Source organism: Prinia subflava, chromosome 9 (assembly GCF_021018805.1).
Source record: "Prinia subflava isolate CZ2003 ecotype Zambia chromosome 9, Cam_Psub_1.2, whole genome shotgun sequence".
NCBI lineage: Eukaryota > Metazoa > Chordata > Aves > Passeriformes > Cisticolidae > Prinia > Prinia subflava.
In genome coordinates, this window is record NC_086255.1 from 29815116 (window position 1) to 29840319 (window position 25204).

General features: G+C 41.6%; 1 protein-coding gene and 1 long non-coding RNA gene across 2 annotated transcripts in view; one reads left to right on the forward strand and one right to left on the reverse strand.

Annotated features, from left to right (window-relative positions):
* Positions 1–624: 624 nt before the first annotated feature.
* LOC134554940 (uncharacterized) lies at positions 625–12717 on the reverse strand. The gene is made up of 3 exons (XR_010081348.1): positions 12563–12717; positions 11711–11839; positions 625–820 (listed from the first exon to the last, which is right to left on the reverse strand). It is a non-coding gene; the product is annotated as an uncharacterized LOC134554940 (long non-coding RNA).
* A 92-nt stretch (positions 12718–12809) lies between these two features.
* Positions 12810–25204, forward strand: part of REEP3 (receptor accessory protein 3) — a 39643-nt gene continuing 27248 nt past the window's right edge. The window contains exon 1 of the mRNA XM_063406132.1: positions 12810–12908. Coding sequence (XP_063262202.1) covers positions 12877–12908 — 32 coding nt within the window. The 5' untranslated portion in view covers positions 12810–12876. The remainder of the gene's footprint in view (positions 12909–25204) is intronic.

The window sequence follows — 25204 nt, forward strand, 5'->3', positions numbered from 1 at the left end:
TCAGCAGTGCTGATGACCCTCCTGAAAGGGCCTGCTTTACTTAGGCTGCACCCAGCTGCAATGCTCCTTTCTCCTGCCAGTCACTCACACAGAAAACCTGAAACCAATCACCCTGAAAATAAATTAATCACCTTCCCATGAACCTTTACTTCCTGGGGTGCTGCTTCTCCACTCACACCTAAACTGTATAAAGGCCAGTCAGTAAGACATTTTCTGCTGCTGGGGCAGCATTAACTAAAATGATGGCTGAGTGCATAGAAAGGGAGGCTTCTCTTACATGGGCTCCTGGCACACCAGCTTTGAGTATTATCTAATGTGTGTGAATATTTTTACCTAATGTTAGGTGCTTGGCTGTTGCTGTCTCTGTGTCTTTTACAATTAGTGGCTCTTGAAGGTTAGCAGATGGCTAACACTAAAAAGAAAATCCCTGAAAACACAAACAGCCATGTGGAGGCAGTTATTGCTTCTATGTCAGACTTCTATCTCAATTTTAAGATGTACTAAAGTTTCCTGAAATATTGTAGAGGAATTTCTGTGTTGGATGAAAGATGTTTAAATACATTGTGTTATGAGTAGATAGCTGCTAATAAAAAGAGCAGAATATATTGAACACTGAAATAAACTTCCAGATCTTCTTTGAATTAACTGGGAGGGGAGTTGAGTTCTTATCTTCACTTGAGATTACTAAGATATTGTGTAGCAAAGATAAAAGAAGGGAAAATGATCAACTATACCTGGCTAAGGTCTCCTGCATCCTGAGTTGTTAAAGGTCTTCATAGCACCTCACACATAGTGCATCGAAATACCTGGAACAGAAGTTCTATAATTTTATTAATATGCCGTCCCTGTATTTCTTAATGTTTATTTTAAACTTTGTTACATTTAAAAAAAAAAAAAAAAAAACTATTAAGAGCTGTACTTGTGCTGCAGAGTAGGAGGCTTCCTCCCTTCAGCTTTGGACTGAAATGACTTGGATGCTGGTATTGGTTATCCTGACACAAGCAGAACAGGTGATAGTTATGGCAGGGAAATGGTTTGCAATGCTGCTTTACAACATGCACAATAAAAAGCAAATGGGAAACTTTGGGGTTTAGGAAAGGTCTGAAGCTGAGGTAGGAAACAGCTGATTTCAGCTACCATTAAAGTATGTACTAGATGGGGAACATGACAATGTTCCTTATGCTTGTCTGGGGAAGAAAAAAATATTACTAAGAAGATGATTGTGCCTTTCTGAAACTGAGGTAGAAAGAAAAGCTTTTAATGTCTTAGAAAAAAAAATAGTTGCTTTTTCTTTCTGAAATTTCTGTAATATCCTTTCTCAGCCTCACTTCCTACTGTGCTATCCAAATTGCTTTACATTCTCTTAATGCAACTGTAGTATTTCCCCTATATCTTTATCTCACCAAGTATAATTGTTTGCCAGTTTTGTCTAAAACATTAACAGTGCTTGTCATGTGGTAAGCACTCTTTAACAAACTTGTCTGATGAATATTTTTATGTGATGCTAGTTCTTTCTTCCTGCCAGCAGATTGTCTGCCAATTGGCTTAAAACTGACACACAGGTTTCTTTCCTGTATTCCAGCTGCCTGTCTTGTTGAGTTTCTGTATCAGGAAAAGCTAACAAATTAATGTTAACTGTGTTCTGCAATTCAGTTAATAGCTATTATTTAACAATATTTATCTCTTTGGTAAGAGTTAAGTCTTAATATTTCATAGTGTTGTCTGGCACAGGGTGTAAACAAATTAAGTTACTGATTCTGTGTTGATCAAGCAGTGGCACTTTTGTATTTTTCCTGGCACTGTTATCCCAATTAAAATGATCACAAATTTTCTACTCGGCCAGTAACTTCTTCGATTAATTTAGTGTTCTCATTAGAAGCATTCCAGGGTTTGTCTGTCACATTTGTTCAGGCTACATTCAAAATTGGCCCTATAAAGGGAATTGATTTAAGTCTACCCTTACTGCAAGAACTGTAATGAAACATTGCATCTTATAATGACAATCTGAAAGAGCACAAACCCACACAAGCAGAGATGAGAAGGGGCTTGCCTGTCTTTTTGGATTTAAGAGCAGAAGATGGTGTTTGGCTGTTGCTGTGTTATTTAACTGAGTGAGAAGGTTGTCTTGGAGTCATGGACTGGCTGAGGCTGGAAGGAACCTCTGGACAGTGTCTCGTCTGACCCCTCCCTGCTCAGAGCAGGGCTACCCACAGCAGGTTCCTCAGGGCCACGTCCAGCCAAGTTTAAATATTTCTTCAAGGCTGGAGACTTGAGTCTCTCTGGGCAATCTATCATAGTGGAAACAGTATTTTCTTAAGTTCAAATGGAATTTCCTGTATTTTAACTTGTGCTCATTGCCTCTTGTTCTTTCCCTGGGTACCACTGCAAAAAGGTGGCTCCTCTATTTTGTCTTTGAAAAAAGATTCTACCAATCACTGCTATTTATAAAAAAACCCCCCTGATTAGTACCAAGTATGTATTACACATTCATTGTTGATTTTATGGCATCAAAGGAATCCAATCCTCTGTCCTCCATCTCCCTAAGTTATCTTCCACAGATTCCCATCCCAGAAGTGCTGGGACCTGCTCCCTACATTTGTATCCTCGCTGCTGCTCCTGTAGTGCCTACAGGAAAAGGTAGAAGCAGAAATTGGTTCTTCTTGCCCAGCTGGCTGAAGTTCAGCCAACAGAAAACTCTTCTGTCTTCAGTAAATAAACTCCCTGGATGCAAGCACCAGCTACTCTAGTGCACAAACCAGGGGGATGTTTTTCCCACTGAGGCAAGTCCTAATTACAGGCAAAACTTTGAAAAGCGTGTACTCTGTAGCACCACTGACAGTAAACATGACTGAATTAGGAAAAACAGTTTAGGGAGGGATTAGTGGAGGAAGATGTACTTAGTCCTCAGTAGTTGCAGGTATCTGCACTCCTGTTGTTCCCAGGGTAACTGATGCTCAGTCACATTTTGTGTCATTATTTTCCTGTTGCATGTGACTTTTGAACCTGAAGCTTCTACTCAGAAAGATTAGTATTTTTTAATTTTTATCTATAACAGGAACTTATCTGGTCTTGTCCCATACTGTTTTGTCAGACAACTTGCAGGAATCCAAAGGAACAATCTGCTTTAGAATGTGCAGATTTTTAATATTAAAAAGTGCTCATGATACAAGACGTGCTGAAGAAATTTTAGCAAGGTGTGTGCAGGTGGTCCCATGCGCTATGAACACACTGTACAGGTGTGCAGAAGACCTGCCTCTTTTCAGGGAGTGGTCTGAAGATGGGCTTGCTCTTGTGCTGTGGAGTCCTAAACCAAGAACCTCTTGGGTCCTAGCAGGAGTACTGTGCCACCCTTTCTATGTTTAGATACTGATCCTACTTTCAGAGCATGAGACCAAAATACTTTTTAGCTTGAATATTAGAAGTAGCTTAAATGAGGCAAAATTAAAGTAACTGAAGATGTATCTTCTTCTCTTGGTCCTCTATTTCTCCCCTCCCTTTCATCTTTTCCCTTTTAATCAAAACACTGTTCCCAGACCTTTGTTTTGGTATTACTAAGTTGCAGCAGTAGCTACCTGTAAATATTATTTGACCATATCTTAAACAGATGACCCCAAATTACAAACCATCAAGTTGCAGTTGTAATCGTAATGAGAACATATTATGCAGAATATTTCCCAGCATGGTCTGGTGTGTATTTAAAAGCTCTGCATTAACATGGGCTTCAGGAGAGGCCATCAAGCCACGTCTGATGGCTCTGTAATGCCAGTGGTTGTTTACCTGAAGCAGACTTCCCTGCACACAGCACAGACATGATTCAGAAGGGTCAAGATCCAAGGCAGGTGGTGGGACAGCCTGCGTGGCTGGGCTGGGGAGAGGTGTTCCCTTTGCAGGAGGAGCCCTTAAATGACTCCTATTAAATCTGTAATTTGTGACTCTTGTATGCTCAAATGTAATGCAAATCCTCTCTCTTTCTTGTTTGCAATGAATGTCAATGGAAAGATGAAATGGGAATTCAAGGAAATGGTTGCAATAAGAACCTCAGGGCCTTGTGTTGACTCCAATTTTCTTACATCGTAAACTGCTTTGAGTCCTCTAAGTTACAACCCAGCAATTTAACACTTGGGTTTCATGCTGCTTAAATTAACTTTCTTTAGACAAAAAAAGAGGTCTGAAAGCATGTGTTTGATAACTGCTGGACCAACTGAAGACTGAAATAACTGATACAAGAGAAATTTAGTGGTGCTCACAGTTGTGATGCAACTCATCTGCAGGGAAATAAAGTGAGGGAAGGTATTCATGTCTTCCTTCCAGTATTTGCACAAGCTACAAAACTTGTTCCATACTAAGGATGGTGAAACCTGAGTACTTGTTTTATGCCTACAAACCCAGTGGGTCAACCACAACCATGAAAGCCCATCAAAATCATAAGGGTGGCTTTGTTTTTTTAATTCAGCTGATCAACTGGTGCTTATTTAATTGAGAAGCATCCATCATTTGTGTAATTCGTGGTCCTAAGTACTCCAGAGATCAGCTGCTGAGGTTCCTGAATTGTAGGTTGCACTTAAATTTTGCCATGGTTTTTAAATTCAGGTTTCATGTACCTTGATGGATTAATTTCCAAAATGTGTGAGAGAGGATGAAAAAAGAGTATGTGGAAGAACGGTGTCCTTACATGAATACTGTGTGAAAGGAAGCCAAAACAAACCAGCTACTGATTCTCATTTTTGACCTGCTGGACAGTGCCTTTTGTGTAAATTTTGATGTCCAACAGTTATTTCTAGCAACTTCTGGGAGACAAGGGGTATGCAAAAAAGGCAAAGCTCTGATTTGTCTAGACAGAGCATCTTTGACATAAAGTGGATGATTGTTTCCTAGCCTGCTCCAGGCTACTAGCTCAGAGCAGCTACAGACACGGTGTATTTATGCCTGTTAAACCAGAAGTTCTGCCTATTGTTTTTCCTGCCTTCATCACTTTCCACTGCTGTAGTCCAACTATGCTGTACCAGGCTATTAAACACTGAGCATCCAGAGTGTCTAGACAGGCTGAAAGACTGTCTGTGCTCTTTTTCTCAGAGTCAACTTTCCTAAGAACTAAAAGGCCGTTTGGAAAGCAAAGGTGGCAGAGTTTTGAGTATGAGACACTTCTTCAGGCTGCCTTCTGAGTGGGTAGTAGTACACAATGATAGGGATTTCTAGCAGTGCACCACATTTGTGTGCAAACCTCCTGCTGCTCCCCAGAGAGGTTTCAAACCTTTGACAATTACTGCTAATGTATTAAACAGCTTGCAATTGTATTATAAGGATGCCAGACTACACAGAAATGTATTCTGTTACCTGGCAATGTTCTACTCAAATAACAGAGGAGAGAACTAAAGGGTGACTTCCTTGCCACAGAATATGGGAACATTCTTTTTGAGACATAAATAAATGGTCTCTGTGCAGGGACCTGTGGACCAAGTGAGACATCTCCCTGAGTGTATCTGCTGGTTTTGGCAATGTTGAACAAGAAAGCAAACAGAAGTGCCAACTTGTTTTTTTCTATGTAATCTTTATTTTCTTCAGTTTTGACTTGAGTCACTCTCTTTAGCAAGAAACAAGTACTTGGAAATGAATGTTGCCTCTAGAAGCTTTGCAAATTGCAAGTTAGATACCATATAAGGGCAGTCTAGTGCACACTCTGTATGATTGTGATATATATTACAGGGACATGCTTTGATTTGGCACCTCAGGACAAGGCTGGGAGGCTTTGTCAGAGGTGAGGAGGAGAGGACAGCTGGCACAGCAAGAGTGAGGAGACACTGGTGCTCCTATCCAGACATGCCTTTGTGGTCTATCCCTCTTCCCCTTTGCCTGAAGAATCTTGGGAAACTTTGTGCTAACTCTCTTAACTTCCAGTGAGGGAGAACAGCATCCTTGTGGAAGTGTTTAATAACCTGGGCTCTTTGAAAGGAAAGTATTTTTTCCTGTGTTAGGTGAGCCCTCCAAGAACAGACATCAACAAAACTTTCAGACTGGTAGCTGGGAGTTTGAGAAGCAGCATGCAAGGAAGGTGCCTGGGTCAGAGGACAAACAACTGAATATAAGCACCCAAAACCATTTTGTTTTCTCTATTAATGAGACAAAAGAGGGTGGCAGATTTAACATCTTATGCTACTTAAACAGAAAGTTCATAAAGTAAACAGAAATCTGGTTACTAAAATGCTGGACAAATTTGGGGTTAGAGCTAGAAATCCACCATAAAGCATCTATGGGACTAAAAAGAAACATTCAAAGAAACTTGCAGTTTAATTTATCAAGAGATTGAAATGTGACTTCTGCATGCATAAATCCTTATGGAGACCTAATGAGAGTGAAAGACATTTCTATCACTTAAAACATAGCAGGAACCTAAAGTGGAAACTAAAGGCAAATTCAAAGTTTAAAAGCATGGGTCTGCTTTTCTAAAGGGAAAAACAATTTACTGATGAAAATTTAAAAAAATTTCCAGTGTTCTGATGCCTCCAAATCAATATCCTTTGTCGGCAGCACTGCTTCTAAGAAACAAAGGTTATCTGACACGACACATGAATTAATAATGGTGTGTCTTGGGTTTAAGTTGGATGAAATGATTTGATCTTCCCTTCTAGTTTTAAAATCTAGAGAGACCTTTTCCCCAATTCAGGGCAGAATGCAGCGAGATGACACTCCTTGGGGAAAAAGGAACCCAAGCCATGAGAAGACAGAAAGCATAGCTCCAAGGGAAAAACAAATGAGGATATTGTTTAATAAAGCAGCTTCCTTAAATGAATTTGTTGGTCAGCAGCCTTGACTAGACCTGTCTTGGAATGAGAAAGGAAGGCATGGTGGGGTCAGCTGGCTCAAGGCTGGTTTGGTACACAGGAATTGCCATCCTGCCTCACAGCAGAGCTTCCCCTGAGTACCTCTCCCAGCTATCAGTGCTGTGCTGCCCTGAGTGTGGGAAAGAAGGGAAACCTGACAGCCCAGTGTCCTTTGCTGGCAGCCTTTGGGTTGCTGGATAAGGTATCATGTAGTCCTTCAGCTCTTGGTGCTGATTATGCTCCTCTCAAGCCCTGTGTATGGGTTTGGGCTTTGCATTTCAAGAAAGTTGGGTTAGACAAGGAATAAAAGGACTAGAAAATATCCCATAAGGAATTCTTTACTAAGAGGAAGATTTGATAATTTAGGTATGGGGTTTAGTTTTTTGAAGTTGCTGCAAAGGAAACTAACACTTTTCCTTCCATACTTGGGGGAAGCAGGATAAAAAATGCTGAATACTCCTTGACTCAGCTTAACTTTGATACAAGGAAAAGCTTCCCAGTAGGATAATGAAGGCCTGGTAAACATAGTTAAGAAAAGGTGTGTAATTGATGTTGAAAGGCTTCAGGAACAGGTAGGACAAGACATCTGCCCAAATGACTTGGGGTGATCCTTGTTTCCTCAGGTAGCAGAAAAGCTGGGAGTCCTTCCTGCTTCTAAGATATGTTTTTCCCACCTCTTTTGGGTTGGGGGCAATGCTGAACAAGCACTGTTTAGCTGGAATCTGACATCCTGCAAAAAGATTCTGTGCTGAACAACATTCTAAGTGTTGCCAAAGAAGGTATAGCCCCTCTTCATTTCAAGTAAAATCCATCAGCCAGTTCAAAAGGCAATCATTGTTCCCTGATAAAGTGCAGCTGGTGTGCACATGAGCTTAGTCAGCAGACTATAAAATAACATAGGCTTTCCACAGAGATCAGAAACATCAAAAGCACAAAGTGTATTTAAAAACAAACTCCAACAGATTGCTATAATTATTAAATGTGACGCATCACAAGGAGTGATGGAATATAGCTGAGATGATACTACCAGACAAGAAGGAATGATGTTCATCTCTGTCTGTAGGTTTCAAATCTCATTCTGTAGGTTTTTCTCTTTGGTGTCCATTGCTGTCTGTAGGTTTCAAATCCCAGAGAGTGGATCATCATCAGATGGCAGATTATGTGCAGCTCATCATTTAAAGTGTGTCTGTTGTCATGAGGGAGGTGTGTATTCACTGGAACACCCAGGTGCAGCTTTTGAACAGGTTAAGAGCTTTAATGCCCCTCTGCTTGGGAACATGGCATTAATAACTGTATGAATGTCCCCACTGGACTGCCCGAGTGGGATGTACTGGTACGGTTACACTCATCCACACAGCAATGCTTGAAGGGCCACATGCAATACCTGCCAGACATTTCTGTCTGTAGCTTATCACAGAAGCAAGGAAGTGACAGGTACAGCAGAGCAGCTCTGTGAGAGCCTCTTGGGCTGCAAATGAGCTCCTCTGTTCCTCAGCTTGCCCCTGTGGGGGCTGCATTTTATCTGCTCTCAACTGCAAATGGAAGCAATAAGGTAGGGTGGACATACCACTGCTGCCAGGAGAAAGGCTCAGATGGAGCTGGTCTGAACTTTCCCCTTCCGCTTTGGATCACATTTCCCTCAAGGAAAAAAATCCTAATGGGTTGCTTTTATGTTTCTGCTAAGAAGGAACTGGAGGCACTTAACCCATTGCAACCCATTAAAAATTGATAAAAACAATCAGCAGCTGCATGAGAAACCTTTCCACAGCATGGTGAATTTTCTTTAAAATAGTAAGTAGAGTACCCTTTTAATATTTGTACTTACAAGATTAATTGGATTCTGTCTGAATTGACTGCTGCAGACAAAACAGGCTGGTGCTGGAGTGATGAAAATGCTTTGGCTTTATATTGATAGGGCTGTTCTGAATTGCTTTCAGTGTTCTGTCTCAACCTTATCTGCTTTTCCTGACCTACAATTCACAGAATTAACAGTGCTAGACATCATTCTTTCACAGTCTTGAAAAAAAAGTCTTTGAGCCTGCTGCATTTGCTAACTGCTCTGCCTGCAAGGATTCCCCACTACTACACAGTACAGTCATCCCACAACTCCAGCCTTTTTAATTCCAAATTCTATTTTGCTTAAATTCAATACTAACTGGAATTGTCAGTGCCCTGAAAGTCAGGAAACTGATGTCAAGAAACACCTTAAACCATGAATTTTACATCATGTTGCAGTTGGTGTTTTCAGGTTTTGCATTGGCAGGTATATCCGTGACCACGAGGGGAAGAAATTATTCAAAACTAAGGTTTTCACTTATTCATAATGAAGCAAGAACTTTAAAATGAATGTCAGACTATAACAAAACTGAGAATAGTGGTTAAACCTGCCAAATGAAAAAAGCAGAAACATCCATTTGAAACTGTTATTTCATTAAGTTGGGCACTTTACATTCCTAATTTGGCATGTTAATAAATTTCACACAAACATTTCTGAAAGAAATAACCTTATGGTGTCTTGGCATTCTGTCTGTGTGCTGGAATAAAAAAAGCCTTAAGACACAGCTGTATCAGACACCAACTGGCTTTGCCATCTTCCTCAGCAAGATGCTGTGTTGGGAGGCTGAAATACGTGTGAGCAAGAAGTGGCATGTCCAGAATTCTGTGCAAAAGCTTCAGCTGCTTTGATTTCCTAAAATGTCCATAGCATTGCCCAACATTCACTTTCAAATTAAATTCCATTAGGGCAGAAGGGTTTTTTATCTAGAGATCAGAGCCTATGCATGAAGTAACAGCCTTTGCTGTTATTTTGCTGTTACATATTCATTAATAGTCAGTTTTGGTAATAACATCAGCTTAGAGTAGTCTAAAATAGTCATCTTCACCCATCTGTATTGCTGTTTTAACAGATAAACTGCCATCATCTGCTCTGTGTTCTGATGCCAAACTTACAAAAGTATGTGGTATGATTCAGGGCTGAAAGAAATCTTTTTTTTCAAATTATTCTAGATTTGAGACTAATCTAGGATAGATGAATATTAAACAGTGAAGCTAAGAAAAACCCATTCCTGTGATGAACCTATGTGTATTTTTAACATATGTGATGCAAGTGGTGCTGTCTTTGGGGAGCAGGGAGCTGAATCCCTCTGTCACAGACTAGCTTGTGCCCTCCTAATTGTTGCTCACTCACTGATTGCACATCTGCAATGTAATTAAAATGTTTGTTTACCTGTAAAAGAGGTGAAAGCTAAACACTGATATTTGAATACACATACATTGTATTATATCAAAGAAGTTAGGTGGCCTTTACAAATGATTTTTCAAACACTGCTAAAACTACTTAAAGCAACTTTTAACACTATTAAGTGGCTTTTGGAAGGTGTGTTAAAAATATCCTATAATGAGATATGTGTAAGTCTCTTCCTCACACAGAAATAGACATATGAGTAAGACACGCCAGGTTGGGGTAAGTACATGGCATGGATTTAATTGCTGTGCTGCTCCCTGTGTTTCTGCCATGTAGGAGCATGGATTAGCATTTTGTGACCTGGCTCATGAGGCATCCCTGTGCCTGTCTGCTGAGGGCCCAGCAACCACCACCCAGCTTGTTGCACTGAATTAAGTCTCAAAACATCCTGTGAAATAAAGTGTAATCTTTTGAGCAAGATAAATTACTCCTAGGAGCCATCTGCCTTTACCCTTTAACAAAAATGTCTCTTTAAATGTAAATTTAGCTTTCCACCAGAGACAGTATTGCCATGGTAACAAACACAAGAAAAATAAATGTCTCTTAGAGGAAAACCACATTTTATTTTGTATAAACATATTCCATATAAAATAAATTATGCAGCTATGGAATTATTGTATATACAATCTCAGACAGTAAAAAAAAGAGTATCAGTCTTTTCCTGGAATGGTTCTCTGAGCTAGTACCAAACATAATTGCTTGCAGTAAAGAAATGCAGTGTATACTTAATTTCATATGCTGTGAACCAGAGCTCTCATCTTTCAGTTTGCTCTGAACACACTGGAATGCTGCAAACTTGAGCAGAGCGTCAGGCAGGCAGCAGGAGTTTACACAACTGGAGCCTAAAGTGTCATCTCTGCCAGGGAATTTATATTACAGTTGCTTTGCAGTGTGAATTTCCCCTGCACAGTCCACCACTGGAGAGGTTTGTTATTCAAAGAGCACAGAAGCAGTGGTTGGGATTTCTCCTTCATTGAATGAAGGGAAGAATGCTTTCAGGCTAGGACTGTTTCAAAAATAAGATTGATGAGTGGTGTGTTTTAAATTGTTCACAAACAAGTTCCTCTCTACCTCTTCCTGCATCAGTAACCCTCTACAAAGGTCAGTGTGAGGAGACACCCAAGATGGGCAGTATCATTGTTTGCAAGAATTTCTGCATGGTTAAAAATAATTTCTTTTTACATTGTCTACTTCATAATTTCAGGCTTCAAATTTCACGGTATACAACTATAACTACAGTTTTCAGACACTGTCACTGTTGAAATGTCCCACAGTTGCTTATTTACCCTCTTTCTTTCCCTCCTTTATGCCTTTTGACTGTGTGTGGTGTGTTTGAAGGCTGCAGGGGAGTGAAGGTGCCCATGGCTGGGTTTCAGAGGTAAGAGGAGGTGAGGAATTCTGGCACTTCTCTATGGAACAGAGACCATCCTGCATTTACCTGGCACCTCTCATCTGAATAAGACAGCAGCTTACACAGTTTAAGCTTTTTTTTCTTTCTGCACTGCAGGCAGGGAAGCTGTATTATCCCCACTTCAAGATATGTGAAAGAACTAATTTATTCTAGACATTGTGACACTGACTTTGGCATGTCATTTACTATGAGAGGCAGCAGGAATGGTGCTGAAACTGTAATCTGCTCTTTCCCTACCTTAGCTGCTGAGTGGCATGTTCAGTAGCATCAACATCTGGATATTGCTGTTACACTTCTTGAAAGCAGAAGAGTAAAATGGAATGTTTTCAGTGATGGCTTGGGCACAACTTCATACAACCTAGTCTTCTGAGAAAAGATAAAGCAGTCAGTTTCAGCAAAATATTGTCCTTTTATGTGTGCAAGCAGTTCTGCAGGAAGTGTAAAACCAATATGTAGAGATGGATTACAGTGGATTAACTAAAGTGTTGGGGAGCAATCAGCTTCTCCTGCATGTCTCCACCTGCCAGACCACGACCTTGGCAAGAGCACCTGCACTGGGTTACACTGTGGACTGTCCTGCTTGCTCTGGGGTCCTGGGCAGCAGCTGGTAAAAAGATGTAGAGGGAAGAAACAAAAGTAACAAGGCAGACAGGTACTAATAGTTCCACCTGTATCTTCCCGGTCATGTGCAGTTTTGGATTAACTGCATGTAGCAGTCTGTGTGGCCCACCTAAGGACCCTAAATAGTCTTTGGAGTGCTTCTCAGCAAGTATAGAGGAGAATCACCTTCTCGTAGCTTCAGAGGGGTGCAGGAGCCGGGGAGCAGGCTCTGCTCATAAGGCAGGGCTCGGTGTCCCTGGGTGATGCACGGCACCCTTGTCTAACCCCCCAGCAGAACCAGGCCAGCCTGAGGGACTTCAGTGTATGACACGGATGCTTTGCATTACCAAACATCCTACAGCATTGCGAGCACATGGGGAGCGCAGGGCAAAGACCAAGGCAAGGAGTGAGCATCCCACCCCTCCTATTGCTAGAGCTGGTCACTGTGTTTCAAATAGAGGGGATGAGAAAGGGAGAAAGGTGCCTTACTGCAACCTTAACGACTTCTTTCTGTTCCTCTCCCTTCCGGGCTCTCTGTATCCGCGTCGGGGGTCCAGTAAAGATGCCAGTCTTCACAAGGACCTTTACAGAGGTCCTTGGTGAAGAGGCAGGAGCAAGCCCCCTCACCAGCCCGCCCCGCTCTCCCTCACGCTCCGCACAGGCCCCGCCCCCGGGGCAGCCCCGCCCCGCGGCCCCACTGCGCAGGCGCGCAGCCCACGAGCCAATGGGGCGGGCGGGGCGGGGCAGGGCTGCGGCCATTGCGGCCCGGCCGGCTGAGGGGACGCGTCGCTGCCGCCGCCGCTATGGTGTCCTGGATGATTTCCCGAGCGGTCGTGTGAGTGCCGGGTTAGGGCTGCGGGAGGCGGCTTATTTCCCGGGGCGGGGGTGGTCCCGAGGAGCGGGGGCGGCGGCCCTTTTCTCCTTCTCCCAGCCTCCCGAGCCGGGTGCTCTGCGCTCCCCTTGGGGCTCCGTGTGCCTCAGAGAGTCCTTGTGCTCCCAGAAACTCCCGCAAGAGCTGCAGGACCGGGCTTAGTCCGTGTGCCTCCTGCTCCCAGTGCATGTTTCACGGGGCTGCGGGCCAGCCGAGCCGCGCTGCCTGTGCCTGTCACGCACAGATTGCAACCGTTGCTTGTAAATGGATCGTGTAGTAACCTGTAAAAGTAACCTATAAAATCTGGTGACTTTTCCTTTTTAACCTGTAGCAAGTTGAGGCAACTAGAAGAATGCTTGCGAGTGTGAGATGGCGGTCTGTGCTGGGTATAGGTTATCAGCTGAAGAGGTAGATTGGCAGTGTTGTTGTGTACTGGACTTGATAAACTCGAGTTTTTGAAAGCCAAAGAGGCAAACTTTCTTAGGTGAGAAGCATCATCTTAGGTGTTGTGTTGTGTAAGTTCTGCTTGAGAAAGAGTAAACTGCAGTGCAACCTCTGATTTTTTCGTAGGCATTGTACTGTTCCTTCCTGAAACTGATGAGTTATTGCACTCATTTGAATAATACTCCCTCATAAAGGTTGAGTAATATTTGAGCAGCAGAGTCTTCCTCGTGCTCCTTGCTGGGTAGCACTGTGACTCTGGGGTCCCCAGCGCTTATTGGGTCGTTTGAACTGAGATTTGCTGGGTGTGAGTTTTTGCCAGGCAAACGAAGCGAATCTGCTCACAAAGCAGTCCAACAAACATCCGAATTAGCATAAAATATGTAACAGGAGTGTGTGACCCACAGCCGGGCATACTAGGATTTTCCTGTGCTATCCCCCTTAAGCTGTCTGGTGTAATTTCATCTGAAAACTTTGTCAGGAAGCTTTCTCATACTGCCACGTATATTTTCCTGCTGCAGTCCAACCACCTAGATAAGTAGCAGTCCCTCTCCCTCTTGCTGCCCTCCCTGAGACTTGTCACATAATTGCAGCTTGGAAAGTAGAACATCACGTTCCAGAATTGGCAAAGGCCAGCAGAGGTTTGGAAGGGAGTCTGTGGCAGCAATTGCTGTGGGTGCACTTTGTCAGCGTGGTCTTCCCATAGGATATGCACGGTGCTATGGGCAAGAGGGATACTCTTCCTTTCTGTGTATCACATGGAGCTGCTCAACCTGTTTCTGTTCTGTTATGAAAGAGCACCAACCAGAGAATTCTTGTTTTAACTGCTTAGACTGTGTTGGTTTCAGGGGAAGTGGCAGCAGTGGTGAGCACCTTAATTCTGATCACCAAGTTCTTGTGTAGCTAGTTGGTTTTTCTTTCCCCTGAATTCCTAAAGGTTGTATTTGCATAAGTTAAATTCCTCTGTGAGCCTAACCAATAGAAAATGAAGAGAAGAGCTACTGGTCTCCACAGATTTATTGCAAAAGGCAATAAAGGATAATGCACTGTGCAGTTTTGTGTAGTTTGGTTTCCTTGTTGCCACTGGTCACTCATCCGTGTGCCCTAATTATTTTTGCTAAAAAGGGAGTCCTGAATATTATTTATAAATCCTTTCCACCTTCTTGTGTCCTTGTTTCCTAGATGTGGGATTTAAATCATTTGCCGGTGTTCAGTTTCTCAGGGAGGTGAAAGTATTCAATGAGAACTTGGACAGCTTTGAGATTATTGTTCAGCTTTTCTAAGAAAGCAAAATTCATGTGGAAACAGGAGGTGAGAAGTAGCACTGCAGCAGATGTGGTGTGACATGAGAGGTCACAATTTCAATTGTTTTGAGAATGTGCTTCTTGTCCTGTTTTCTGTGTCCATTATCTTCCTTTTTTGATCTGCTTTCCTTGGTGGTCTCTTCTCAGATATACCTATTTCAGTGACTTTGTGACTTGTGTGTTTGGAGTTTGGAAGGTGTGTGCTGTCTTTCCCTTAGAAGCCCTTTCAGCACTGTACTGATTTTTGAGTACTGTATAGTTGTGAAGACCTGAGGCTGTTTTTACATAGCATTTTGATTCTGGTGGGTTATTTCCTGGTGCATGTGTCCATGGCAGGCCCTTGCAGCCCTGTTCTGTGTGTGCAGCCAGCAAGAATACCTGTCAGCTTGACTGGTGATGGAAAGGAGCAGCAGAGTCTGTCTGTGGCAGAGTTCTCCACTCCTGACTGATCTCCTGTGTTTCAGGGCCAAAAGAGCAGCAAAATATTAATTTGTGGGTGTGTCGCAGTGCCCTCTGCTGACTTCTGATGTGGTGGGCTTGTCCTGACATGTGTGTCCCAAGCAAACTGCCTCCTGATTCAATTTGAAACTTTGCAATTTCGAATTCATTAGCTCCACTAAAATCGTTTGGTTAACGCTTTAAGGAACTAGGGAATGGAGCTAGTAGAGAATTTGAATTCTTAATTGCGTGTGAATTGTCCTGAGGGGTCACGAACAGGAAACAGGGAGTGGTTCAAATTCACTGTTCCACATAATAATCTTCAGCAGAAGTTTGTTTTAATGAAATCTTTTCCCTTTGCGCTATCAGTGCTATTATTCTTAAGTATTTAAACTTGTGAAATACCTTGTATTAATTGCATATCTTTATGTCAAGAAGCAGAAGACTTGAAGTGTATAAAAAATAATCTTTCAGTTTTCAAATTCTGTGTCAATTGGGTGCTGTTGTAGTAAGGACAGCTCATTATTATTTCTAAAACACACTGGCTCTTGCAACAATTTTTGGAAAGTTTACTGCAGGGGTTTTCCTTTTTTCACTTAACAAAACCAACAAGAAGATAATTAATTTCATTCAAGGTCTCAGAAAACTTCGCAGAGTGGCACATTTTTTTCTTAGTCTTTAATGGTGGAAATAACTTTTTGAATTTGTGACTGCCCATCTTGTCAACCTCGAATAGAGCTTGTGCCTGACTCTTAGTTTGCTTGGGTTGCTCGTTCTTCTCATTTGTAAGGTCTGAGTGATTGTGTACACATCAGTTGCTGAGACGGTGTTTAATAGTAAACACACTGAATGCTTGTCAGTCACAGCCTGGTATGGATGAGATCAGACCGTCCTCTTGTGCCAAGCAAAGATGTGAAAGCATCCTAAATACAAAGTAGATGGCCATTTTGTTCTTGCAATCTGTTAAAGCAGACTGTCTGCTGTAATCTGTTAACATTTTTTCCCTCCTCACTTAAAAATGAAAGTTCCCCCATCTGTGTTGCTTTGCAACACACTCTCCCTTCATGTTTAAGTACATGGTTTGTTTCCAGTTAAGTAGGTTAGAGTCCATGAATGTTGGAAGGGAAAATTGCAGTGCTCCACAGAAGAATGTATTTGTTTTGGGTACTAGTAGTTAGCTTTCTGTTTGCTTGTCTTCCAGTGTCTGTCTTCCCCACCCCAGTTCTAGAGCCTTGCAAATATTCCTTGATTCTGATACTAGATTATAACTAAATACTTTAAGCTGACAAAGACTGTCCTGGGGACACAGGAGGTGACCTGAAGCCAGGCCAGTAGTATTAGTCTCTTTCAACCTTTGCTGCTTTACAGATTGGAGCTGTTTCTTTAACGGTAGTTTCCAAGGCATTATCTTACTTTACTTTTAGTTCTTCTGTTATTGTTTGACATGTCCAGATGTCCAGCTGCCCCTAGAATTACCACATATCTGAGAACGGGTGGCTGAAGCCACAGCTTCTGTGTTGATTGGATTGTTGTCAGGAACACTGGCTTAGCATGTAGGAGGTGTTTTATGTAACTGTGTATGCTTTGACTGTAAACGTAGATCAGGTCTTGTTCTTGGAATACAATTTTTTTTTAATTGAAAGCATAAACTACAAAAATATTTACCCTCTTGCTAATCAACATGCTGTCAAACATGCCTTGAAGTGATCACAGCTCATTGGATGGAATCAAGTAACAATAACACCGTGTATGTGGAAGGAATAGCTGTAGCCTGATAGCCTAATCTTCAGGTCAGAAGAGCCATTTGTGGGAAAGTTTCTTGGACTGTTTGTAGCCTGCTCTCTGGCACAGTGGTTGCAGCTGAAGGATGAAGGATGTGACTGCTGTTAGATGCTGAATTGCCAACAGTGTTCTTCAGTTTAAAGGCCTATAAATTGCTGCTGCACCTGTGGGGCAAAAGGAGTTGCTGTCATTGTGAGTGAGATGTGCTCAATGGCTGTCTCATCGCAGACCTGTGAATCAGTGATGTGTATCAGTTATCCTTGGCATTTCACGCTGTGCCTGAATAGAGCTCACTGTCCTTTTGCTGGGAGGGGACCATCCTGCCCTGCACCCTCTCCTCATTCCCTTTCCACAGGATCCAAACTTTACTCTGTGACCACTGTGTAAGTCTGGTTGTTTTGTCAACCAGAATGAAAATTAGCGTTGATAAAAGTTAATCTTTTGTGAGTTACAATGAACTGCACCAGCTCACGCTGCTGTTGTGTAGTTGCTAGGTAAGTGCTGTGTTGAGAATGAAAGGTTGCAGGACAAAACCAGCATTATTTGAGGCTTTAGGGTATGGTTAAAGCGTGCTCTGAAACTGCATTCTTTGCATTCGCATTGCTGCTTATTCCTTTTTCTTGTGAATCTAGTTCCAGTAATAACAGTGCAGCTGTTCTAATCACACAATGTGTCAGATTTTTTTCAAGGGTTTTCAGTTTCATCGGTTGAAATCTGTAAGCATATGCAAGTCTAGGGATTAAGTGTATTGTTCTGACTATGTGAAAGTTTAAAATCATTTACATAATTGAGCAATGAAATCATCAGAACGCTTCTCTCCAGTAGTTCAGCTTCTCAGTGAGGCAATTTTAATATACACAGTGAGAAGTTTCTGCTCACTTGTATGTGATTTGTAACACCTCTTGAGTTAGTACAATGCAAAATGACTGTCTCTGACAATTTGTAAGGAAGAAGTGTCCCTACTGCTTGTCTGGCACACCTTAAATCGCCATTTGCTCTGCAGCCCGGCTGCTCTTTTCTCTCCCTGTTTACAGGATGGTGTAGGTGCAGAGCATGCGTGCTCAGGGTGCCCAGCCTGTGGCAGGCAGAGGGACTGGAGCTTGCTCCAGACAGATGGAGCACATCTAGAGGTATCCTGTGGAGTCTGACATTCTTACTTAATGGTCTTGGCATGTACTCTGTTACAAAATGTGCTGAAACCCATCTGAAGCGATCACAGCTCATGGGATGGGATCAAGTAACAATAACACCATGTGTGTGGAAGGAATAGCTGGAGCTTAATAGCCTAATCTGCGTTATAGATAAAGAAATACCAAGAGCTGCATGATCTGGCACAAAAGGATGTTTCTAATTGCAAGAGTGGAGGTTGTTTGTTTTAATGTTCCACGAACCCATGTCTGCTTTGAGCAAGCACATTGTAGGCTATTGAGCACTTCTGCAGCCTGGACTGAATGGCTTGTCTTTCCTGGGTTTGTACACAGAAGCAGCTCCTGATATGCCTGTGTAAGGCTGAGGAAGATCCCGAGCCACATTTTGATTAAAAAAAAAAAAAAAAAGTTGCTTTGGCTCAATAATTTTAAAATTTCATAGAAATTACCTTCAAAATATGTGTAAAAACATGTCTGGTAAAGTCCTGTGTTCCATGTGTAAAGGAGCTTTTTGGTCCTTTTTATTCTGCTTTTGAAATTCCGAAATTTTGAAACCTGTGAAAGTACTAGGTTTTCACAGCAGAAAATACTGTATCTGCCAACAGTATAATCCCTGTGTTGTCGGGTCCTGCCAGACTAGATGGTAGCAGTTTACTGCAGTACAAATGAGGTGAGGTGTGTGAGTCTAGGCAGGAAAGGTGATTACAGGTTTTTTTTTGCTGACCAGTATGACTTCAAACACGGCTGGCCTCAGAAACACGAGGTGGCACAGAACAACCAATCTGACAAGATGCTTTTGGCTGTGAGGGAAATAAAACACCCCACAGAGGCTATCTGTGCACTGAGCTTCTTGTCAGCCATCTCTGTTGCTTTGCTGCTCAGTTCATCCCTGATAAAATAACAGGGCGTTACTTGTGTTTCTCTTGTGTTTCCTAGCACTCTGCAAGCATCAGCATGGAGGTGGGTTTGACTAGATGAATGTTTGCTCTGTGTTTATCATCTCTGGAGCATTGCTCATGTATCCTGAAGACAGTTGGAACTTGTGTTTGATGTTGAAAACCAGGTGCAAATTATTTCAAAACCTACAACCTGGCTTTAAGTGCAAGGATTTCCCAAGCAGACTTTTTCCTGATGTGAGAAGCCTGACATAATGCTGTACTTTTTTTGTGTTAAAGCTGTTGGAACTTCCAGTGCTCAAACGGGAAAATCAGAAAACAATTTGTGCTTGTGCCTTCCTAGCACTGTCTGCTTTTGTTATTTCCTCCCCCCACCCTGTTTGGTAACTCATTGATCACAACTGCTGACAGGAGAGTGAGGAAGATGGTCACTAGCTTAAAGATATCCTGGTTAGTTTTTACACTATTAGTTTTCCTGATTAGTACAGTAACATTATCTTAAACTAATATAAAACCCCCAAAGAATTGTTATTTGGCTCTGTGCTGTCATTATTCATTTGTCTGCTAATCTTTTTTCTTCCCCCAGATTAGGATTTTGTTCTAGAACGCATAATTTCCTTTATGTCTAAAGGCACGTCTAGGATTGCTCAGCTGCAGTGTATTTAGTATTAGAATGTTTTAGAAGCTGACCTATTCAAAATTTTCAGCAGTGAACAGTTTATGGTTCACTTGGAAGACAATATATCCACAGAAACATAAAATATGTGTTTTACATGACTGCTTTGGCAGTCATTTGCTGTAGCTGCAATGTAAGCAGTTTTGGTTTTACTGTTCTACTTACAGAACTTTGAGGGGAAGTTTTTCTTGTCTGAAAGTTACCCTTGAATGGTTGAGACAAAATGAAATTTACATTTGTATAAAGAGGATAATGTGAGTTGGGCAAATTATCTTACATTTGCATTTGGAAAATAACATTTCTGAAAAGACACACATTTCTTTTGTGTCTTCTGGTTTCTTAGCCTATTTACATATAACCAGTGAAACATACTTGAGTTAATAGAATTCTTCTCTCAAAAAAAATTTTTTTGGTTAATTAGCATAGTGTGCTTTATTTGTTTTTGAGAGCAAAACCTAACCCTCAACCAATTAATGCAAACCCTCAAACAAACTAATTTTTCTAAAGAAAATCCCATAAATGATTTGGGTTCAAAAGGGAGGAAGTTAAGATACCTCTAGCATTGTATTTTTGCCAGTAAGGTTAAGCTACTGAGAGAACTGGATGGATGAGGCTGGTAGAGGTTGTGCTTGTCAGTCTGAACTTGGTGTGCGACAGACTCTGCAGAGCTCTCTACGTACCAGGTATAATTGAGGAAACATGTGGGCTTGGAATGACAAATCCAGATTCTGCCTCAGCAGCATCTGCCAAATACCACGTTCTTAGAAACCTTTTCCTGTGTGCAGTGGAGAGGTTTGTTTCTTGAATGCCCTGAGAGGCTTCAGAAGTACATTTCTGGGTTATAAGATTACCAGAATTGTTTGAAAATCAAGGACCTTAAGGCAAAAAATTAGAATGTCTAACTTTGGCTGGTTAAAAGCAAACCCAACAGCTGTCTGGGGTAGAGATAAGACATGATTACTTTCACTGCAAGAGTTGGTGTTCTATGGTTCCACTTACGCTTTGCTCAGATTGTGTTATTTTTGTAGCACTTTTGGGGGAGAGGCAGGACATTGGGGCTGGTCTCTGATGACATCTCTGGGTTCACGAATGATTAAGTAGGACCTTCCTGAGCCTTTGGGTTAGGAACATTGCTTTTCTCTCTGGAGCCACCTGGACAGATGAATATTCCACACAGTGTGACCTGTAGCAGCAGGGACACTCTTTTTTTAAATGCAACCCATATGAATGGGTGGTTACCTGCAGTGTGGTTTGCCTTATACCAACAGACAGCTCAAAAATAACATGTGGTTTCCCTTGGAATAAGCAGAAACAATTTTTATTTGGGACCACTCCTATTTTAAATGTTAGTTTCCTATTGCCAGTTATTTTGATGCTGATTAATACTTGAAAAATAAAGATAGTCTTAGAGCAGCAAACAATGGCTGCAGATTTTAACTTGTGAAATTAGCTCTAGTCTCTATAAGACTTTATGTAGGGTGAAAAACCAAAGTTGAAAAGGTAAAAATCCAAGTGGAAATCCATTTTTTGATGATGACATTTGGAGGTGTTAGAGGGAATGAGCGGAGGCCGTAAGTGATGGCCAGGCCTGGAAGAGGAACTCCAGTGAAGTAGCTAGCTGTGAAGCCACATGTCAAAGCTGAGTAAAGCTTTATATTGGAGAAATAGTTGAGAATGGGCATGACTTCAGAGTAGTCCTGAGAGACTCTAAACCGGGTTTCCCCTAATATTGAAAATAATGTTAAAGTACTGGATTCCTCAACCTACAGTTCAAGCATTGGGTACATTAGGAAACTTTCGCCTTAGGCAGCTGCTGAGACAGAAGAAGAAATATGCTTAAACACTTTATTGCAAAGAATTTGCTCCCATCTCCTGCAGTTGAGACTTACGTCTATAGTGTGTGATTATTCATGGGCTTCCTATTGTGACTTCTGTGGCTTGATTGAAGGTCATTTAACTCAGGGTAAATATGCCCAAACAAACTTTAATAAATAGAAAGCTGGCCTTGAATCCTTTCAAGCAATCAGTTTTATTCTTTTTTTCCCCACAGCAGTGAAAGAGATTTCTGCCACGTAAACACTGAGTTATCTTGTCTTGTTACCTGGTCATTTCACCAGGACTGGGCTCTCTGAGACTTCCAAGAGCAGAAGCTTTAAGACTGGTAAACATGTTCAAAAATGTGCAGGACTTGGCAGTACTGAGATGAGTCTTTGCTTTGTTTTCTTTGTGCTGGCTCTGATTCTCCAAACATCCATTGAACTTTCCTTGTTTCAAAATTTGCTGTGACGCAGAGCAGAGAAACCTTTGAGAAGAGGTGGCTGCTGACTTGACACGAGTTAGCTGATGTTACTGTAATGAAGAATTTTCCAATGTATCGTATAGATTGCAATGGAAGGTGTTTTAAGGTGTCTTCTGGATTCTTAAGTGTCCTTGCTATCAAGGACATCATGTTCTTACACAGAAATAAAGGCCTAAAAATTTGTGGAAGCTTACAGCAAAAATTTTGAAGACACTAGGCACAAAACAAAGTAGTATAAATAAGAGAGCTGGTAGGTTTTTTTACTTAAATTTATGGAAGCCTAGAAACTAACAAGTGTACATGTAACTTTAAACCTCGTAACAAAATGAAACACGTCATTCTAGATCTGTAATGTTCCTGTTAATCTTGTTCAGCACATCATCTGCATTAAATTACCCATGTCTTTTAGGAGCTCTCAGAAGTACCCTAAATGGAGAGGATCATGTTGCTCATGAAAAGTGTATGTGTAGGTTGTAATACCTCCAAGAGCAGTAAGTGTAAAGAACTTTTTCCAAAGCAAGGAAGCTCATAAGTGTATTTCTCTGTCATCTGTCAATTACCTTTATTATGTAAACTCTTTGTGACAGTTTCTTTGAACATGCATGTAGGTATCAGCTTTCATCTTTAAATTTTAAAAAAATTGTAGTCTGAATTTTATGTTGCTCACCTGCTTTCTGAAATAAGTTTATTCATGCATATACTAAATGAAAATAGAAAATATCTCCTGAAAACTAGGCTTGGTTTGATGTTTTTCTAAAGAAATAAAATAGCAAATTAGTCGATTTGTTTCCTCTGACATCCTTAATCCGGCTGTCAGTCCTTTCTGATCTTTAGAAGAAAAGCACGGTTCAGTACAAAGACACATCTTTTTCTTTGAACAAAGTCATGTGCAAGGCTGTCTTAAGAGCTGTCTCAGAAGTACCTGCGATTGTTTCTAATTGTTGGCTGTTTCTCGGTGTTCAGTTGTGCTCCTGCCTGATGGCACAGCTGCCTGACATGTACCACATATACTTTGCTCCCAGTGGTCAGCAGTCTTAGAAACAGAGAAATCAGATGATTTCAGGTTTTGAAGGAAAATAATTTACTTGAGATTTAAGTTTGAGCAGCTTTGAAAATGAATACTTCTCCAGCAAGGATGAAATTTTGCTGTTGAGTTTGAGGTAAGAGCCAGGTAGGAGATTTAAGTTCTCTTATAAAGGGTTGTTCTGTGTTTGAAGGCATTCAGTGTTTGCTCTTTATCTCGAGGAAGTGTTCCAGATGCTCTGGTTTCAGTTCCTGGTGGGAGTGCTGGGAAGGTGTGAGCTCACCTGGCTGCCCTGCACACGTGGTGAGCTCTGGAGGATGTAAACAGGATGGGCAGGATGCTATTACAGCAGGCCTCAAACACGGATCATAAAAGCAAGAGGTCAATAAACAGTCATGCAGACAAGTGACTAAGGGTTTTATAACAATTTCTATTTGCCTTCCAGTACTAGCTTTTTGGAGTTTTCTTTACAACTGGGTGTACTGGGCCTTTTGACTGTGTTTTGACCAGGATTTGTTATCTGGTGGGGGTTTTGGTTTTTATGTTTTGTTTGGGATTTTTTAGTGACATGGTGATGGTATCTCCAGACTTACACCCTTCTGTTAAAGCGTGCCTAGGCTATCCAGCAGCACAAGAAAAATTGCTCAGTTGTGGACACACGTTTTGTGCACTGTCTCCAGGCACAGGTGCAGATTCTTTGAGTTAGAATGATATGAAAATAGCTTCTCCCCACGTACTTGTGTGCTGTACAGGATCTGTGTGTGAGCAGGAGGTGAGCTGATTCACAGGTTTTGTGTACCAGTAATGCCCTGTCAGCTCGTGAGGAGGGTGACTGGGAGAGCTGTGTTTGAACACTAATGCAGCCTGACCATGTGAGAGTTTCCAGGCTGACTCATTAGAGAGGGTAGCCTGGATTTTGCTCTGGGAGTTGTTTTTTAGCAGTCCCTTGTTCCAGACTGCCATGTGCCCCTGAGAGAGGGCTGTAAGACCCCAGAAGTAAATCAGCACTTCCACACAGATTCCAGTGCAAAATATCCCTTACAGAGGAGGATTTTTTCTACTTTTTTTGTTGTGCTCTTTTTAGACTTCTTTCAAGGTTCAGACCAGGGATATTTTCATGTTGAGACAACTTGAAAAGTTATCTGGCAACAGGTTCCCTAATTTGGTGTAGATCAATAATTAGTCCACAAACATGAGTGGATAGGATACTTGTAATGGAGCCTGCATTGGAAGAAAGTCATAATTTACTCCTGTCATACTGCTTGCAATTGTTATACTTGGGACCCATGAAATACAAGTTCCTGGCATAGAAAAGTCACACGTTTTGGAGGAATCAGCAAGAATGTCACTTTTCCTCTTAAAAGTCTAAGGTGGTTTCTGACTGCTTGAGTAGTTGCATTATTGGTTTTGCTGTGCTTTGGAAGAATCTGGCAGTTGCTTTGGAGAATTCCAGCTCTCAAAGTTGGAAAGTTAATGGCTGCCTTGCTCTGTTCCAGAATGTGCTTTATTCACATCTGTCAGTGCTTCTGGGTGTATTCTTGAGCTGTTAAGACTTTTTTTTCTCTGGCTTTTGTCTTCCGGTCATAAGAATGCTATGAAGATTTTAACAGACCTGTTTCTGATTGCATTCCTGCATTTTGGTAAGTGTAATCTGCTGAAGGAGTTGTTGAATTTAAAGCTCACTTCTGTTAGCAGACATGTTCATTTAATAGGATTTACATGATTTTCCTTGCTCCTTGCCCAAGGCAGGGGGGTTGGAAGAAAAAGCAGGATACAATTTCTTGTGGGGTTAGGAGCTGATCCTCCTACTGCCCTGTCCCTGTAGCAAACTAGCATTTTGGTCAAAGTGTAGTTTTTGTATTCAATATGTAGTGTTTTACTGTAGATTGTGTGGTTAGTATTGTGTATCTAAGTAGCAAAATGGAACTAAATTGTGTCGGGTGCTGGACAGAAGGACTTTGTTTAGTGTAGTGCTTTTCAAGAACGTTCAGGACAAAACTGCCAGGGCAAGCTTTTGTTTGTCTGGACATGTGAACCGTAGCTGGTAGCTGGCTTAGTTTAGAAATCACTACCCAGCTGTAACGCTCAGGGGAGGGGTAAGGCATGACTAAGTCTTGCTTTTTTGGCAGTCTATTGGGTTTGTGTGTCAAGGTTTTACTCCTATTTCTCCTTATCCTACTCTGATTTGATTGGTGATAGATTAACAACCAAGTTACCCAAACCGAGTTGGTAATTGCCCATGGCAGTACCTG